Consider the following 18,054-nt stretch of genomic DNA (forward strand, 5'->3'; position numbering starts at 1 on the left):
ATGATTCTAGTTAAAGATTTCGGTTTAAATATTGGTGATTATTAATTAATTGTGTTTTATTTGGCAATAGTAAACAATTAATTTAATATTAATATTAAGTCTGTCCAGAAAGGGAAGCCGATAGGAATCGAGTTGTATGGAGCCTTCGCCACTGCAATGTAATAAATAGTGTGGGCTGGTAAGCCTAAAATCTGCTTGTTGCTAAACTAAGCTGATATTGCTATCAAAAACAAACTAAGAACAAAAACAATTTTCCAATCCCCTGAGTTAGCATGCTCATGAGAAACTGGCATTTTCTATTCCAAGTCTGTTTTTGCTCCAAAAAACCTACGCTTCGTGTAAGGAAGTTAAAATCCATATTTTAACTTCATTCTATTCCATAAGGCTGAAAAATATTGCACGGGAACTTTTTACAACACTGACATATGTACATAGCGCTATCACGAACTCTCCATACAATCATGTAGAGTTCGCATATACTTAATATTTAATAATTCTTCTGTAAGTGTGTATGTCACTGAACTTCTCTTAAACGACTGGACCGATTTTGATGAATTTTTTTGTGTGTGTTCAAGGGGATCTGAGAATGGTTTAGATTCACAATTTTGTCCGCTGGACAATGTCTTTTTATTTAATTTTTATGGCAAAACAACGTTTGCCGGGTCAGCTAGTACCTAATATCACTCTAAGCAAATTCTACCCCTTTTTTTGACATGGATACTTGAGATGCAGTGTTTTTCATCACACATCGTAACAAAAGTATGCCTTATTTTATTGTTTAGAAAGTCAACTATGATTTTATATAAGTAATTACGAATCGAAACAGTAATAACATTAAAGTTTGTATTATAGAGTAGTGTAAAGATATAGCATAGGTATTAAAAACAAAACTCATTTATTTAAACGTCTAGGCTTCGCGCAAATATATACTACTTACATGTATTTAAATAGAAACTACTAAGAAGCAGGCCCTTAGGAATGAATGACAACATACATATTGCAGATAAGCCCTACTAAGTATTCTTGCATCGTTTCACATGTGGCTTAAAGTATGCGTACGCGCAGTAGAAAGCAAGATCTGGATTATTCACGATATCCCTTTCTGTACCCTGTTTAACAACATACAAAGGAAAAGCCATACGGTTTTGCAAGTTCCTTTAACGAAACAACAAAAGCTGCTGCAACAAAACCTCGCGCGGTTCAATATACCGTTACTTGTTCCCAACTTATATTTTGTGAAATCCTGCTTTGACTGCTATCCGATATATGACTATAAAAATATAGTATAAATATGCAAAACAAGTTAATTTATAACACTCTAACATTTTGTATTGTATTACTCAGAAACTTGAGATTTCGTAAACAAAATTCATGAACGCTCCAACTGAAGAAAGAGGTCATTGATAAAATATTTATTGATTTATATAACTTTTAACGCATACATTTTAGTGAGCTTATGCTAAGTCGAGTCGAGAGTTCGAGACACATAAATATAGATTTTTATCGTGAATATGTATGCTTTAAGTGCCGAATAAATTGTAGGCTTCAAATTATGGTCTTTTACAATCATTTGGAGGCGCGTTAGAAATTGTAATGTATTCATTTTCCAATATGTTTAAGTAGTTCTATTACATCATATTCAATTCATAATACCTATCAAAGCACTTTGACAAATAACTAAACAATCAATAAATTGGATCATAAATTATATTCACACGAGCGTACGATCCTTTAGCTACCGAGGTGCGCGGGCGCAGGCGTAAGCCACAGACGCCGCGCCGGCGCAGTACCCACCAGTGTAAACACACACACCACTAACATCTGAGATGAAAGCCGACGCTGCCCACTTATCGACTGCACCCGTTTTGATTATGTCTGTTCTGTCAACACCCTAAAATAGGCATACACACAACGCCGCATATCTTCGAACGACTAAAGAAAAAAATAAACCGTTTCCAATATTGCACGCCACGTTCAAAGCAATTATTTAAATTAGTGGTCGACCCGTAACGAATACATTGTGCTAATATATTAACGTTGGTACGCAATTACTGTTCGGTAGATTTTTGAACCGCAATAAAATTTTACCAATAAATACATCAGCTCTACTGTATGTATCATTACTCCAAATAAATAATAAACCTTTCGGTTTGATAGTTCTGATAAAATGTTGTATAATGATTTTAATTAGATTCTATATTACAGACCACAAAGAGGAAACTATAAGTTACCCGACACCATAATACTAAGATAAATTCTTAACTTTAAATGCATTCAAAAAAGAAACGGAGGCCAGGTGCAGTCCATATCCGCCCGAATTAAAAGAAAAAAATGGTTGCTCTTTGAGAGATATAGCACTACATTTATTTTTTTAACACAAAGCAGTTTCGTTTGGCATATAACATATATTTTATTTCTGCTTTGAGTGCGATTGTATCCAGAATTTTGTTCATAGACATTTTTATATAGGAGGTAAAAACAGCGATTGTACTCGAGCGTGATCAAACGTCTATTCAAATAAGTAAGTAGATGCGTCTAATATCTTCAGAATAAAAGCTCGAGGTTCGATGAAAAAGTTTTATGACGTACTTGGAAGATTGTCAGTGACATTGCGGCTTGCCAACCTCCTCTAGTGGCTTCAATACACCTAACAGTAGATTGATGAGGGCGAGGGACCCAGATTTTTTCTAACTTTCCCTACTTTTTCCCAAAAAAACTTTTCGATTTATCATATTCTGTTTGAAATAGGGCCCGAAAGCAAATTGTTTGAGAAAGCGTTCAATGATGGGTATCTCAAGCAAATAGGCATGCCTTGAAATAGAGATCAAATGTCACCCGAGACCTAATAATTTAATGTGTTCTTACCTAGACTAGAGCGTAAAAATAGACTTCGTCGATTGTACTAAGAGAAATCTAGGCGAGGATAAGTAGATAACTAATTGAATCCCAAAGTAGTAATAAGGGCGCAAGGGATTGGGGAGCAGCTATCAGTGAACTCTTTTCTATCCGTAGTTTGTTAATATACCTACCTTCATAAGTATTCCTTCTTAGGCTAATCGCAGTAAATCCAAAATCTTCGACAAATTTGCAGCATAAAAAGGGATTTCAATAGTAAACATATAATGTCCGTCGTGAGATTTTTTCTCTATATTCGTGCAGATATTTTTAGTCCAGTGATTGAGCGATTTTATTTTAACAAAAGTAAACCCGTCGGACGACTGAGTGCCGCTGTCTACCTGCATTGAACACCTGTCGCTATCGTAAATAAGGAGCTTAAATCCCTTCTGCATAGGTTTATATTATGAATGTCTTAGCAAATGTTCATTTATTACCTTATCTGAATCGAATAGTAGAATATTATGGGAACAATTGTAAAGACTTTTGAGCATGAAACTTTCGAAGAAATGATTTGATACAACTATTTTTAGCCTCCTTCTTTAACAACGGTATAAAATGGCGAAGATATCCGATCAATTTATACAGATACGAGTACATGCTGAATCACGATTAATTTAGTCTATAAAAAGGCAATACCATTGATGGTACCGGCAGATGTCCATGTAACAATAGATACGCTTTCAATAATAATCCCGACTCTATCGCAATTTGAAGGCATTCTTATATTTAAATTACTTGTGAAATCGTAAAGATAAGCATATACACCAAATCATTAAGTAATCTTGCGGTTAAAGGTTAAAATTAATTAAGGCCATTGAATTAAAAGGAGGAGTAATTAACAAAAATCTGTTACCTACAAATAACAGTAATTGTTCCGAGAAATAAGGTTAGCGCCCGCAAAAAGTGCTCTCCTAAAACAGTCCCATTTGTTCCCTGAATGGCCCGGGATGAGGGTCCCTTGGATAAATTATAACTTATTTTTGCGTGGGGCTTACACATGGTGCTCGTGCGTGAGATAATAATTGTGATAAAATGAATGTAAACATTCGTACACAACCGAATAATCAACTACGTAGAAACGTCGGCTGTAATTGTAGTCAACTCAGATATCAAAATGGTAAAGCACAATAACAGAAACATGCATCGTTTACTTACCTCTACAAAAGTTATAACTTAAAGAGCATAAACACGAAACTTTGGATAAGAAAACACCAAGAATTTATAAATAAAAAACAAGGCAAATTAAAAAACCCGTTTGGAAACAGCACTTAAGTCCACTTCTAAATTAAAATAAAACGATGGTTCAGCGTTAAGCTTGCACACAAACAAGAACATGGCATGTTATCTTACCTGTTAATAGGAACAGCAGTATTAGGCGCCGCATGACGGAGTGCTTACAAGAACAGCGTGGTAACGTTTACGCGCGTGTATTCGCCGGGGCCATCGTCAACAGTCCCGTCAGTTCAACTATGTAGCCAATGTTTACGCGACTCAGCTGACGTCCTCGTCTATTATGTTCGCCAATTAACCACACACTCGCGCACTGCGGGATCCGCACGCTGCAGTGTCAACGGCCACGAGCTTACGAGAAAAACTAGACACTTGGCGAAAGCTGTCCTTCTGAGAAACGAACGGAACTGTCCCGCGATTACCGCTGTCTTCGGACGACTTACTCATTCATGTTGCGAAATACAAAGTACGGAAACTAGACGACGGTCCCCTCTGTGATGTTTTCATCACACATGGCTAGAGCGGCGACGAAAGCTCGGGCGCGCGCGATCGCAGCGCACGGCGGCTGACTCGCGAGTTGCGTGAGTGGGCCGGCAGCGGCGGGGACCGGGGGACCACGCCTGCGCACCGCGCCCGCACCGCACCACCTCCAGTATTGACCGACGACGCCTCCTTCCTACATTTCACATCCTTAACTAGCTACTACGAATTCTCCTTTGAAAAATCCCCTAATTCCATCCCTCCGATTGAGATAGGCCACGTCTATGGCCCATGAAATAAGAGCACCTTGATATTTACAAGCAATAAAGTTTTGAATTACTTTTTAGACAAAATTACTTTACCTACATAAGTACCGCCTACAGGCTGTGAGAATTTTAATCCCAGGCGTTCGAGAGGGTAATACAAGTTATAAACCATATTACGAAGTTAGCGAATAGCAAAAGTCAACCTTTCTTGGAATGTTTCTCTTTTTTTCAAAATAAAAGCAAGTTTAGGCTCAATACATATACAATGGAATCACCCATAAATATTTATTGCCTCTACGAAAAAAGTGACCCTCTAAGTCTCTACAAATATGATTTCAGTTAGAATATGTACAGTTGAGTGCAGACTAATGGATATTAGGTACCTAAATTTTTATTTTAAATACATTAGCATAAGACGGAGTAGTCTAACATGATATCTAAGAGATAGATAGATATTATACAAAAAACCATGATAACCTAGATATATGAAATATGTATTATGTATTATTATTAGTAGACGTGAAAAATATTCTTGTGCTATGAATGCATAATAAAAGAAGGTCGTGATTGATCTAGTCTAGGCGACAGCCTAGTTGGACTGCAGCCTATATACGCAGTTGATGACGTCAAACTAAGTTGGCAACGAATGGAGACCCGCAAAACGAATTAACTTGGGATGTAGTGCCACTCAAGGATGACATAAGCTATGTTCTTTAAGGCAGACACACTTTATCATGGAGATTATTCGAACGTTAGCTTTTCGTGCAATGATACCCTACTTTACGTAACTGGGCTTGTTTAATTTGAATGTTGAACGTCGCGTTTGCGATTAAAATTATCATTCCTTTTCTTTATATACTTAACTATAGTTTACAAAACAACCAATGTAAATGGTTGATATTTTTGTAAATGAAAAGTTAAATAGGGAAACAACTAAGGAGTTCCTTGCGCTCTATACTTGGGTGCGATCGTGACAGAGATATGCAGATGGAGCGAACTTTTAAGATAAGAACGCAATGGAAGTGGGTTATTTAGATAATAAAAACAATATACATATTTTACGTTCTACAAACAATATAAATTAAACCGCCTAATTTAGATTGCTACGATTCGTTTTTGTTATTCTACCCCGACTCTATATTTGAACTATTTTACTTAAGACCTCCGAATTACGGAACGTTTGATCTAATCTATATCAAATCTAAATATCGTGACTTAAAAGCACCTTTCAGTAGATTGCTATGAGTGATATTTGGCTTGTAGTACAATAGAAAGGTAAATACACAACAAACGTTATTCGTAGCATTAAGGCCGTTTACTAAACCCTACATAGTCGTTGTAAGCTCCGCTTCACTGCCCACGTGTTTATTAATCCGTAGGTCTTGGAGCTCACTTCCTTATAAACTACAATTAGTGCGCTCAATTTCCTATGCTGTTGCAATGTGTTTCATAATACCAAGGTAAATTAAAATGCTTTCCCATTACTGGGTATGAACTATAAGAGTTACTATGACTAGGGGCAAAGCTACAACCTTTTGAGACCATAGCTCTAGAGTCATAAAACATGGTATATAGGGTTGTTAGTAGGACTTCTCTGAACTGTGACTCGCTGTATTTAGCTAATTTATAGTGGAGCATAGTCTGTAATTACGTCACTAAACACTACTTCACACTTCTGTACAATGTGTGACATCTGACTTGTATAACTATAAGAGAAATGTGAATATGGGTAAAGCGAAACTTTAATCTAAAGATCAAAAAACATATTAGGAGCCTACATTACGAAAACCAAAATGTTAATTATTTTAGGACGCAAAATTTACAAACAAACGCAACTGTTTACTACGTTTCGATACATTTGTGTATAAAGCGTCTAAGGCACATAGTTTTCCCAAAGCGACTCCCCTAATCAAATGAGTGACTGTTTTCATACGTGACGGTGAAGGAAAATATATACTTTCTGTTACAACCACTAGGTGGCACTGTACTTTTAGTATAGATCGAATGTTTGATTGTTTCCAGAAGTTGTTGCTATTATATTTGTATGAGTAATGGTTTTTTCTTTTAAGATGATTAATTTTTTTTTCGGTACCGAGTGGTGTATAACTGCTGAGTTTCCTAAAGACTAAACAAACAGACAATATAAACATATAGTTGCCTCTATATGTTCTTTCACCTGACTTAAATATTATCAATAATCATTTGTTTAAGGCCTAAATTTAAACAAATATCAGAGTTATAGGACTAATAATGGATTATTAAATTAGTCCTTAAGTTTAAAAATAGCTATAGTGATATTGATAATGATTATAACTATTTACAGCCTTCGTGTCCGACACGATTGTCTGAACCTGTAATGTTATTAGTTCCCCGGGTTCACTCATTCACTGGCGTGGGTGTTTATTGAGAAAAATGTGAAACATGCCAAAATTTCCACTCTTAGTTAATGCGTAGTCCAGACAGAATTTTGTTCGTCAGGTAAACAAATAAGGTACCTTTAATTTTCAATCTCGCAGACCGATATTGCATAATGATATTAAGGATTTTGTTCGATTTAAAGTCTTCCCAAAACCTCCACGAAGAAAAGCTTTCGTTTATGCTACTCGTGTTATTTTTTTATCAAGTATAAGGAAGTTCGTAAGACAACTATAGTAAACAGACTGAGTCATATGCGCGACAAACAGTTTTAAGGTACTATACCTAAAGTAGGCTCTGATAGTGCCATCATTATACGACAACCAAAGGTTACAGCGAAGGTCCCCTCGCTATTTACTACGCACTACGTAAAATGTTAGCGCGATCAAGGTTAATGCGCTTCAGCGACAAACGCAGAGGGTGTTTACCAACGATCCCCTGATTAAAAGTTTATCCCATCGGCATCGTACAGCTTGTAAATGCGCATTCAAACTTTGACAACGCGATTCAGGTTCTTTTGTTAAAGTCCTTAAAGTTCTTTAACTGGTTGTAAGATGTCGCTAGTAGACTTTTCTGCTACCGGTATATAGAATCGATTCTAGTTTCAGCTAACATTATGTAAGTTTAACATAAGTATGCGATAAAGAAATGCTAATGTTTTCACATGAGGTAACATTTTTCTCTCGTTGGAGAGCCTTTGCACCAAGCATTTCCATGTTCAAACACGGTTACGTTTCTATGGCAACACCAGTCTTGCACACAATAGAAAAATAGACTCGCGAAGTAAACGCCTTGAAATCTTATTTTCATAAGGTCGTTAATTTATCTTCAGTCATGTTCACCGAGAAATACGAACGTATACGCATAAAAATGCTCGTATACGCAGTAATACGCACGATTACCTACTAGCCAAATATATTAAAAATTATCAAATAAACTACAGAGTAATCAAAATCTATGTTATATACTAAAAGAAGATAATAAAACTAGTTTTACTAAATTTTATACTATATTCTTATTGATACATCAACAATACAACTACATACTAAACAACTAAGTACTAACTAATTAGCTTGAACTTCAGCCCCATATTTCTCCTTCCTCAATGCTTGTATGAGTTGCTTTCTGATTTCAAATGCGATTACTGCTGTCGCCATACCAGTGTTTAAACTGTCAACTCCTCTTTGTAAAGGTATGTTTAATCTCAAGCCGTTTTTACTTGCTGCCAACCTGAAATAGTGTTACTTTTAATACGAAAATCCATTCAGTTATATTTTGAGTTCATCCATACTGATAGGCGCGCTGATGGCGCTGCAAGGACTATTTGTATTTGTTTCTTTTGAGCTTTTCTAAGGGGTTATGTATTTTATGTTGTCTGAATTCAATTTGCTAGTATGCAAGTGTATTTTGGGTAGTTCCTTGTAGAGAAAATATAGCCTTATTCCTTAAATGGAATCAGAAATATTATATTATACATAACTCATTGAAGATATGTGGACAACTCAGATCACAGAAAATTGATGGGCAAAGGTCTCTGACAACATAATATGAAACAAAATCAGTAAATCCCTACAAAGAACTACTTAGTTGACTAAAAGTACTAAAATGCTTAGGAAATACTTACAAGTAGCTATCTTGACTAATTCCCTCAGTCTCTCCACCCAGAATCAAAGTGGTATGTTTCAATGATGAAAACTCAACACCGTAATAAGGTAAAACTGGCATTGGATTCAGGTCTAGATCCTCATTGTCATCTGAAGCCACTGCACTTGTAGTGTTGCTATCAGCTATGAACACAGATGTGTTTGGTTCTAAGTGAGAAGGCATGTCTGTCCATTCTATTGAGTGGTAGATTGGAAGTCTGAAGTGAGCTCCAGCTGCACTTCTGATCACTTTTGGATCCCATACATCTACACAACCTGTAATACAAAATGTTTGTTATTATTTTGGGTCCAGCAAGTAGTATGATGATAGTGAACAACGGACCATATTTTGAAACAAAAATAAACACTGAGTCACTGAGATTTTCAAAAAGATTTATCAGGTGAAAAAGGAAAGTTTGGTTATGAATCTTATGCAATAAAGGCTAAGTTGCATAATTGATTATGTAAGAGCAATAATTATTAAATAAGTAGTATCTGCTATACAAAGATATAGGAAATATTAATTATTTCTTTTTTTAGTCCAATTTTCATAGCTTTAAGATAAAAATGTTACCTTTTGACAACAATACTTTTTCACAGCCAGCACCAACAGCCACTCGAAGTATAGCTCCGAGGTTCCCAGGCACTCTGATGTTATCACAAACAAACTGAATTGGAAGAGACTTGGATAGACTTTTTACATTTTCTGCTGTTGGAGTTTCAAATACACCTGAAAATATTACATAGCTGTTATAATAGTTATTATTGTGCTTACCCTTGCTTATTTATTTTTTAATTCTTAGCTAATTTAGTAGATCCTATAACTGCTTTTAAAACATGTAAAGTGCATTTACATTTTGCAAGGGGAAGAGACTTGCGGTTACATTATACAAGTGTAACTGAGAAGTAATTTTTCTTTTAAATTATAATGCTTTATGCTGGACTTGATACTAAAAATAATATGTATCTTTGTTACAAATAAATATGCCACAAGTGCTATGCTTCTGCTTGCCCTAAAAACTGATCTAAGATGGATCTGGTACAAGCATTATGTGTAATGCTCCACAAATTCCTTGAGCATGTCTTAAGCTGTGAAGTATCCAACTTACCAAAGATACCAGGGCTGGTTTCAACATCACTCCAAAGTTGCATTTCTTTATAAGGTATTTTATAAATCCTTGCTCCAGTTTTTGGCAAGAATGGCCTGACTTTCTCTAAGTCTGACGGTCTACTGAATATTAAATATCTAAGTTTACAGTTAGCTTCCAGCCCATCGACTATTAGTCTCCATCCTTCTACTAGAGTTTGACCTAATCTTAACCTTTCCTTTTTGGACTTCAGTTTTACCAGGAGCATGCTGTAAAGAAAAAATATTCTTCAATAAAAGTAGTATTTAAAGTGTTTGATAAATGGGATTAAAACCAAATCTAGTCTACTAGATAAAAAATATAAAGTTCTGGTCATCATTACATTTGCCTTACTTCCTTAATACTATTGTAGATATTAAATGATTTTTATTTGTAGGGTAGGTATTCCAGTACTATATGGTATACAGTACTTCAAATTATTGCTCACCTAACTCTAGGGTCACTTTCTTTTAACTTTTCATAAATAACATCGCCATTATCGTCAAAAACCTTTTGCTGACTCAAGTAGAATTTCTGTTTTTTTAACTTTTCTTCCTTTCTTAGTTTGATTTGCCTCGCTTTTTCTGGCGGTAGTGATGATACGGAAGGCTCTTCCTTAATGCTGTTTACCTCACTTATATCTTTCTGTTTTGACTCCTTTTTCGTTAAAATTGCGGGATCTAAGTCTATTATCTTTTCTTTTTTAAGATCTGGTTTAGAATTTGCATCTGTAGGTAGTAGAACTTTAGCAGGAGACCTGTGCATCCATCGACCATATAACCTCACTGAACCACGAGCCGGAGACTGACGAATGAACGTTTGTAACAAGAAACGATTAATAGCAGTAGACATGTTTATAAAATTAATGCTAAAGTATACGTATTGATAATCTTAGTAATTTGTTATTGTCTTTTTACATGTCCAATCTGTCCAATTGCAATATCGTATTGTTTTGACTTTTTAAGTTTTATGACAGTTTTGACATTTGAGAATACAACATGTGAATTATGAACATTAGTGATGTTACCACATACCTCTGCAGCTCTGAACCTAGATGGATAGCTAATAAAAAAGCTGTAGTGGCAAAGCTGCTAATTTTATTAGGATTGTGATGAGATATTCAGCTACAGCTCGGATAATGATAGTTAATTTGTTTGACATCATTCTATGACTGCAGTATTTAATACTTCATGTGTAGGCGCTGGTGTAGTAGATCGGTGGTTCCATTATTGGATTCTTCAAGAAACAAATATTATTTTTCTTAATTTTTAAAATAAAATTAAGAAACATAACAAAATTACATATTATTTTAAATTAAATTAAAATCAAGAATAACCAACGATTTTATACGACAAAAAGTCCCCAGGTTAAAAAGCTTGGTGGATATTGGCCAAATAATAAACTGAAATTGAAAAGCTGCTATAAAAATATAGCATTGATGTACAACACTAACGCCGTCGAACTGTCAGATCAGCAGTAGTTTTTTTTATCATTAATGTTGCTATAGTTTAAGATGTAGGTTTGTAAAAAATCGTTCGATGGATATTTTTATGCATATACAGAAATTATTATGAAACAACTATGAGACATTAAATATAAATTAAACACTTATTTTTACTTCTATTTTCGATGTAAAATTTTATATAATTATTTAATGATCTCGTGATTAGAAAAGATAAAAATTGCCACACCTAAAATTACGCGTAGGCTAGTTCATTTTCTCTTCCGGTCTAATCCATAAACTCCATATTTTTTGTGTGTACAACATTGCATACTTCTTATCATTCGTCAGCTGAAAATTATATTGTGGATGCATACTTGTGTTTATTTATAAATCAGCAGAGAAACTCTTAACAAAATGGCAACGGGAGTAACACCTCGTGACGAAGAATCCCGGCTCACACGGGAAGATCTTGAGAATATTCAGGACGCAATGAAGAGCAAGAAGTTTCGAGATCTTCTAGCCGAATATTGTGAGGAGATACGTGACCCGGCGAACCAGGAGCTTTATCAAAAAGAAATGACCCAACTAGAAAAAGAACGGGGCTACGATGTAACGTTTCTCAATCCGAAGGGAGGTTATGTTATCAAAACAAGTGTCGCCGGCGACAGAAAAGCCTTCATCAATATCTGCAGTAGCGATAACGTTGGCAAACCAAACTATAAGGTCGATGTAGTCGACGGGAAGAGGGGTATGAACTGGCAAATTCCATACTCAATAATTCCGCCGCGAGACGATTTCGATCATAATAAACAACGTTGCGTCATTTACGACGTAGTTTACCATCCGGACACTCTCCGCATGGCGGCCGTTAACAAACAATTTCGTGAATTGGTAAACAAAACTGCCTTTGATGGATTGAAGCAAACATATAACATCCACCTCGACAATAACAACTTTCGCCTTACGAAGACTGAATACAAGGGAATGAGTTTACCGGCTGTTATCAGGAAAGAAGACCCCAACTATCAACCGCCTGACGAAGAGGAAACTGAACAACTATCCCCCGAAATGTTGGAGAAGCTTTACCCTCAGCACATTTACTCAGAAAATAAGTCTCAAAGTGAGACTACTGCTCCCAAAGCAGCTCCGAAACCGACTAGGAGGGTGAAGACAGCTAGTAAAGAGTTCACTCATACTGCTCAGAATGGGTACACAATACCAAAGTATGTGATAAAGCAACAGAAGGACATTGACTTCCAAGACTTTACCTACAATAAAGACTGCAAGCAGTACAGTGCCATTCCCAGTAAAATAGTGGTTGAAGTATATCTGCCTCTACTGTCTTCTACTCAAGACTGCACCTTGGATGTTGAAGAGAAATCCCTCAGTTTGACCTCAGTGAAGCCAGCCAAATACAAGTTTGATATTACTTTACCTTATTCAGTTAATGATGAGTGTGGGACTGCTAAGTTTGACAAAAGTAAACATATGTTAATAGTGACTTTGCCAGTGATTAAAAAAGACTTAAGTAACCATAATGATAATACAAACTCTTTAAAAGTAGACAGTGGTGTTGAAAGTGATAATAACTCAGGATCTCAAAGTGATGAGGATTATCAACATTCTAAGCTGGTGACTGAGATATCCTCTACTCCGGCTGATGCAGTAGCAGTGCCTGAGCCCTGCAGTCTTGTTAATAATAATACTGACACATTCTTAGACTCTTCCCTAGGTTACATACTCCCTCCATACACACACAATGTTCTAGATGACATTGTTGCCTTTACTTTCCATGTGAAGAACACAGAACCTGAATCAGTCCAAGTGAAGAATGATGGTAATGAGATCTACATCAAGTTCACTACAGTAGGGGCTGGTTTTGTACCAGTGCACTATGCTGCTATTATAACATTTGATGATGATGTTAAGTTTGACAATGTGAGTGGAGAAGCATGGGACAACAATGTCATCTTGCAGCTGGAACTTTCTGGAAATGTTCCACAGAAATTCAGCATTGGTTTGAGCAAGGAGTCTTTGACTTGTGAATACTTTGATGTGTCTCAAGTTAAGAAGACTAAGCCTGAGGAGAAAATGGAGGAAAATGAGGTTGAGGATGTGGCTCCTGTTGTTGAGGTGACGAACTTGGGGATGGAGACTAACATAGTTGTGTCATCCAACCATGAAGAGTATGATGAGGATGATATTGAGTCACCAACTTCAGAGGACAGGGACATTGTGTTCACTGACTCAGGGATGTGTGTGAATGGTGCTAAGAGCATACTCCGCAAGCCCAACATGATGAGAAGCTTCTCAGAGTCCAGTGCAGGAGACATTGCTTCTTCAATGGACTACATTAGCTCTGATTGTATTCCGGAGGAATCAAGTTTGAAAAAGACTGTTAGGTTTAATGATGTTATTGCAAAACAATTTTACAGGTACGTTAGACTATTAAGTCTTGTAAAAATACTACTGATCAATTGAAAGCGGACATTTAATTCCTATTTATCAATGTAGGTTATCAAAACATTCTGTACATAGAGTATATCAATGTCATCAAAATGTCAATACCTATAGTATAATTATGTAGTTATGTTTGTAATCTCATACATAATGACGCACACTAGATACATAAAAATATATAATCGTTTGTATATTATTGTCTATACCTATTTGTTATGCAAATGTATGATTGTAAACAAGTTACAGGTATACCTTATCTATATTTTTTTTCTAATCTATTTGACTGTTTGATAAATGTGATATGTTATCATATCCAAAACAAATGGCCTAAAATATATCACCTTATTTAATGTATGTAATGATATTTCAGGTATAATTCTTCAATAGAAGGGCAGAAGAAGAAGAATCAACGCAAGAAGAGCAAAAAGCGTAGTCAAGACAGACGCAAGAGCGAGAGCGAGGCCGAAGATGATTTTAGTAACATGTCTGAGGTAATTATCGTTACATATTGATTATTATTTCCATGCTCCAATATTTAGGACGGTTGCTATGCCACCAATTAAATTTCGGGTGCCGGACCCGCTTAACAAATATATTTTTATATGGTTCAGAGTTGATTTGAACTGCAAAAACAACAGACTGTTGAAATTTTGCCAATAAACATCAGCCAATATCTAATCGCATGCACCCTAAAATAGGAAAATTACGTTACACAAAACAAATAATCTCATGTTATGTAATTGTTTTAAACAGAAAATCTAAAGGTTGTATGAATATCTAGTTTCATACAAATGTTCAGCCAATTAGCAATAAAAAAATCATAAATATTAATCAGTCGTGATATTTGCGAAAACGCTAAAAGTGGTAAACAATAATATTTATGTAACTGAATTTATAACTTTCCGTCAGCGCGTGATTCATGCGACATATTTGGAGACGTGATAAATGGTTTGTTGTCATTCTACTCGGGTAATCAAATGTTATGAATAAAGACAACATTGAATACAAATTTTCCTAGGACCATGGTCATTGACCCTCACATAGCAACTATTTTTTACATTGCAGAATTTGAAGCCAAGATTGAAATCTGCTTTGAAACAACGACGGGACAGCGGCCTCGCGGACACGTCTGACGCGGAAACTGACTGTAAGAACACCCGCTATGAAGATTCGTACAACACTGCCAATAGCGACGTAGGAGATTCATCGTATGGAGAAAAGTCAATGTTGAACATTGTAGATAATAAAGAGAATGTAACTGACCAGTCAGATGCTGACATTTGGGAATCAAACAAAAGTAAAAAGGAAAACCATGAAACTATAACATGCGAGAATATCAAACACACCACTGGCCTCTATGATCCCGACAAACTAAACAAGGGCCAGTACTTAGAAGTTATGTTCAAAAACGATCTCATATTTGATTTAGACATGTGAGATTCACCATCACTGTTATAATATCCTTTTAAAAAGGAATTTCGGAATGTTTTCTTGTCCTTATAGACGTAATTTATTAGAACATCCAGTGATTTTATTTGTTTAGAAATACTTAGCTAGTTTAGTATTAGATATTGATTTATGATTTAGATTATGATTGATGTTCCTTTCATTTTAAAGAAATCTTATTATATTTGCTAAGTTTATGGCAATGGGTTATTATAATTTTAAAATCAAGTATTTTATTCTAATGTGTTCAAACTTTGTCAATTAAGGTTTCTTATAATGTACCTTATTATTTGAAATGGATGTTGAATCAAAATTTATCTCAAAAATTAGTAAAATGTTGAAGTATTAGTAGTTATCGTATCATGTCTAAATCGAAATAATTTAATTGTGCTCACGTTAGACAATATCCAGTAGTAGAACCTGCATTTGATGGTACAAATTAGACGTATGTCATTGTAATATTGGTTATGAGATAGGAATTGATTTTGTAACGAGAACGAAGCCTACCTCTAGCCTAAGTTAGATTATACACATTGCACAGCGACGTAACATTAGATTGCTAGATATACACAATGCAAATATATTGTTTGAACACTGCATGTCTTGCATGCCTAAGGACTGATTAGATGTCCACGTTAGTCGAAATTTACTTTAAGAATTTTGCAATAACATTGTTGTATTCAACAAATCAACATCTTAACACAAATCAGTGCCTTTTTTGTCTTTTAATCAAAATTACCAGTGAAAATGTTTCCGTCGACTGTTGTCATAGACCATGCATTTTGTTTTATTCATTAAGTATCTTGTATGTCTGTACGAGTTATCGTGCTAGTTATGTTTTATGTGGAGTTTACAAATTATTTAACAAGGAATGATTGTGATTTTGGTGAACTTAGTTTAATACATGGATTGATTCAAAATTTGTGTTTTAATATGAACGACGAACCTAAATAATTTATACATAAAAAACTATGTATTATGTATAAATTATTTGCTCACATACATTGTAGTACTATGACAAATAGCTCATAGTATCCACTATCCAGCTAAGTAAACAGTCAAGTTTACAAAACTTAATTAATATTACACAACTGTCATTTAGGTATTGGTGGTTAATTTTGTCCTTTATCTACCTCCTCAACCTTAGACGAATTGTGTTTAGACCTACTTTAAAAAATGAGGAGGTTTCAATACATCTGACTTTTTTTAAACCATTAGGAACTTAGGAAGTAACTCCGTGACCTTAAAGATGAATGAAGAATCGACCACAAGATTGCGTATCAGTCATCATATCCGTATATTCATTTTGTGAACCAAGCCCCGCTTAGAGAATCGATTGTAAACAGAAATAAGGTTTAGGTTCATAGCGTGTACCAACTCTAGTGGACACCTAGTTTACAGTCAAGGCAATAGATGGCGTTACATGTCTCCGTGGAGCTATGAAATACTCATAGTGAACGAAATCATCTATACTGCCCATATAAGAATACTGACATAGCCAAAAACGTTTTCCCACACTTACGATAAGCCTACGACTAGATTGGACTTTGACTAATTTACCTACGGTCGACCCAAGTTTAAAGCATGATGTCATAACTTTGATAGAAAAAACTTATATCTGCCTACTTCCAATTTTATTGAATTGATTTAGGCCTAAACTACTAAATGCTAGTAAAATAAGGCTTGAATGTAACAGTTCCACCTGACGTCCATATCAACAAAAACATGACCCTCTATTTGTCCTCGTCGTGTGACGAACAAAGAAACCTCGTCTGTGAGTATTTAGTTCGGGCAAACAGTTCGCTTACCCGCTATTTATCTCTTTCACGCTCAATTAGTTCGTTCAGAAAAAATAATGATTCCCGTTACCTCTACGGAATATTTTTGAGTAGGTGGTAACGATATTAATGATATAGAATGATAAAAGCTATCGAAGAGTGTGCTGTCCACTTAGATACCTTTTTAGTACAATTGAGATACATTCATAATCAATAATTTCTGCTTAGAAATCGAGATGACGGCACGTGACGATTTCAATAATTCCGCCAACATCTTCGGAACAACTTGAATAAATGAATTAAACCCATTAATATCCCACTGCTAGGCAAGGGTCTCCTCCCGGAATGCAGGAAGGGTTATGCCTTGGGTATACTACGCTGACCAGTGCGGGTTCGGAAACACTTATTTAGGTCTTATCTAGAGAACCCGTGGCACCAACCTATGGTATGTACTTACATACATATTAGGTATTCAGTACGTAAACAATGTTTTTTAAGGTTGGAGTGGTTGGGTACATCTTTGTACATCCCATGACCCAAAAGGTTAATTATTAGATATTGGTAATCTAATATTTTATATTGTGGTTACATGAGACTTTGTGAAAATTAGGTGGGAGCACAGGTTTTCATACTGTTTCGTATTCGATTTTGAAAACAAGGAGACTATTAAAAGCAATATACCTACCTGCCTTGCAGCGGCCAATAATCTATTTATTTCGCTTTTTATCGTTATTACATTCGATATAAGTTGCGGGCTATAATCGCTTTTGTCATAGCAAAATTCGTCTAATCATATTATATCTGTCGTAAGTTTTCATGATTCCTGTAAAACATAATGTTATTGTTTTCAACAAAACCAATTAAAAT

General features: G+C 35.4%; 3 protein-coding genes across 4 annotated transcripts in view; 1 reads left to right on the top strand and 2 right to left on the bottom strand.

The window, feature by feature from the left end:
* dtn (transmembrane protein 132C dtn) overlaps positions 1-4,709 on the bottom strand; it is a 77,384-nt gene extending 72,675 nt beyond the window's left edge. For both annotated transcript variants that reach the window (XM_076113294.1, XM_076113293.1), the window contains exon 1: positions 4,249-4,709. In XM_076113294.1, the coding sequence (XP_075969409.1) occupies positions 4,249-4,282 (34 nt within the window). In that variant the 5' untranslated portion in view covers positions 4,283-4,709. The remainder of the gene's footprint in view (positions 1-4,248) is intronic.
* A 3,576-nt stretch (positions 4,710-8,285) lies between these two features.
* On the bottom strand, positions 8,286-11,050 carry LOC142972307 (rRNA methyltransferase 3, mitochondrial). Its single transcript, XM_076113296.1, has 5 exons — positions 10,508-11,050; positions 10,042-10,289; positions 9,507-9,662; positions 8,914-9,208; positions 8,286-8,519 (listed from the first exon to the last, which is right to left on the bottom strand). Exons 1-5 carry the CDS (start codon positions 10,909-10,911, stop codon positions 8,354-8,356), a joined length of 1,269 nt encoding a protein of 422 aa, XP_075969411.1. The 5' UTR covers positions 10,912-11,050; the 3' UTR covers positions 8,286-8,353.
* A 749-nt stretch (positions 11,051-11,799) lies between these two features.
* On the top strand, positions 11,800-16,323 carry Nop17l (PIH1 domain-containing protein Nop17-like). Its single transcript, XM_076113297.1, has 3 exons — positions 11,800-13,938; positions 14,334-14,454; positions 15,029-16,323. The coding sequence occupies exons 1-3, from the start codon at positions 11,918-11,920 to the stop codon at positions 15,398-15,400; spliced, it is 2,514 nt and encodes an 837-aa protein (XP_075969412.1). The 5' UTR covers positions 11,800-11,917; the 3' UTR covers positions 15,401-16,323.
* Positions 16,324-18,054: the final 1,731 nt, after the last annotated feature.

Source organism: Anticarsia gemmatalis, chromosome 4 (genome assembly GCF_050436995.1).
Source record: "Anticarsia gemmatalis isolate Benzon Research Colony breed Stoneville strain chromosome 4, ilAntGemm2 primary, whole genome shotgun sequence".
Classification (NCBI taxonomy): Eukaryota; Metazoa; Arthropoda; class Insecta; order Lepidoptera; family Erebidae; genus Anticarsia; species Anticarsia gemmatalis.

Excerpts from the sequence above, each read along its gene's own strand:
- LOC142972307 (XM_076113296.1), bottom strand. The coding sequence starts at position 10,911 with ATGTCTACTGCTATTAATCGTTTCTTGTTACAAACGTTCATTCGTCAG. Across the intron at positions 9,663-10,041 it reads AACCAGCCCTGGTATCTTTG|GTGTATTTGAAACTCCAACA; the intron begins GTAAGTTGGATA and ends TAATATTTTCAG. Across the intron at positions 8,520-8,913 it reads ATTAGTCAAGATAGCTACTT|GTTGGCAGCAAGTAAAAACG; the intron begins GTAAGTATTTCC and ends ACACTATTTCAG.
- Nop17l (XM_076113297.1), top strand. The coding sequence starts at position 11,918 with ATGGCAACGGGAGTAACACCTCGTGACGAAGAATCCCGGCTCACACGG. Across the intron at positions 13,939-14,333 it reads ATTGCAAAACAATTTTACAG|GTATAATTCTTCAATAGAAG; the intron begins GTACGTTAGACT and ends ATGATATTTCAG. Across the intron at positions 14,455-15,028 it reads ATTTTAGTAACATGTCTGAG|AATTTGAAGCCAAGATTGAA; the intron begins GTAATTATCGTT and ends TTTACATTGCAG.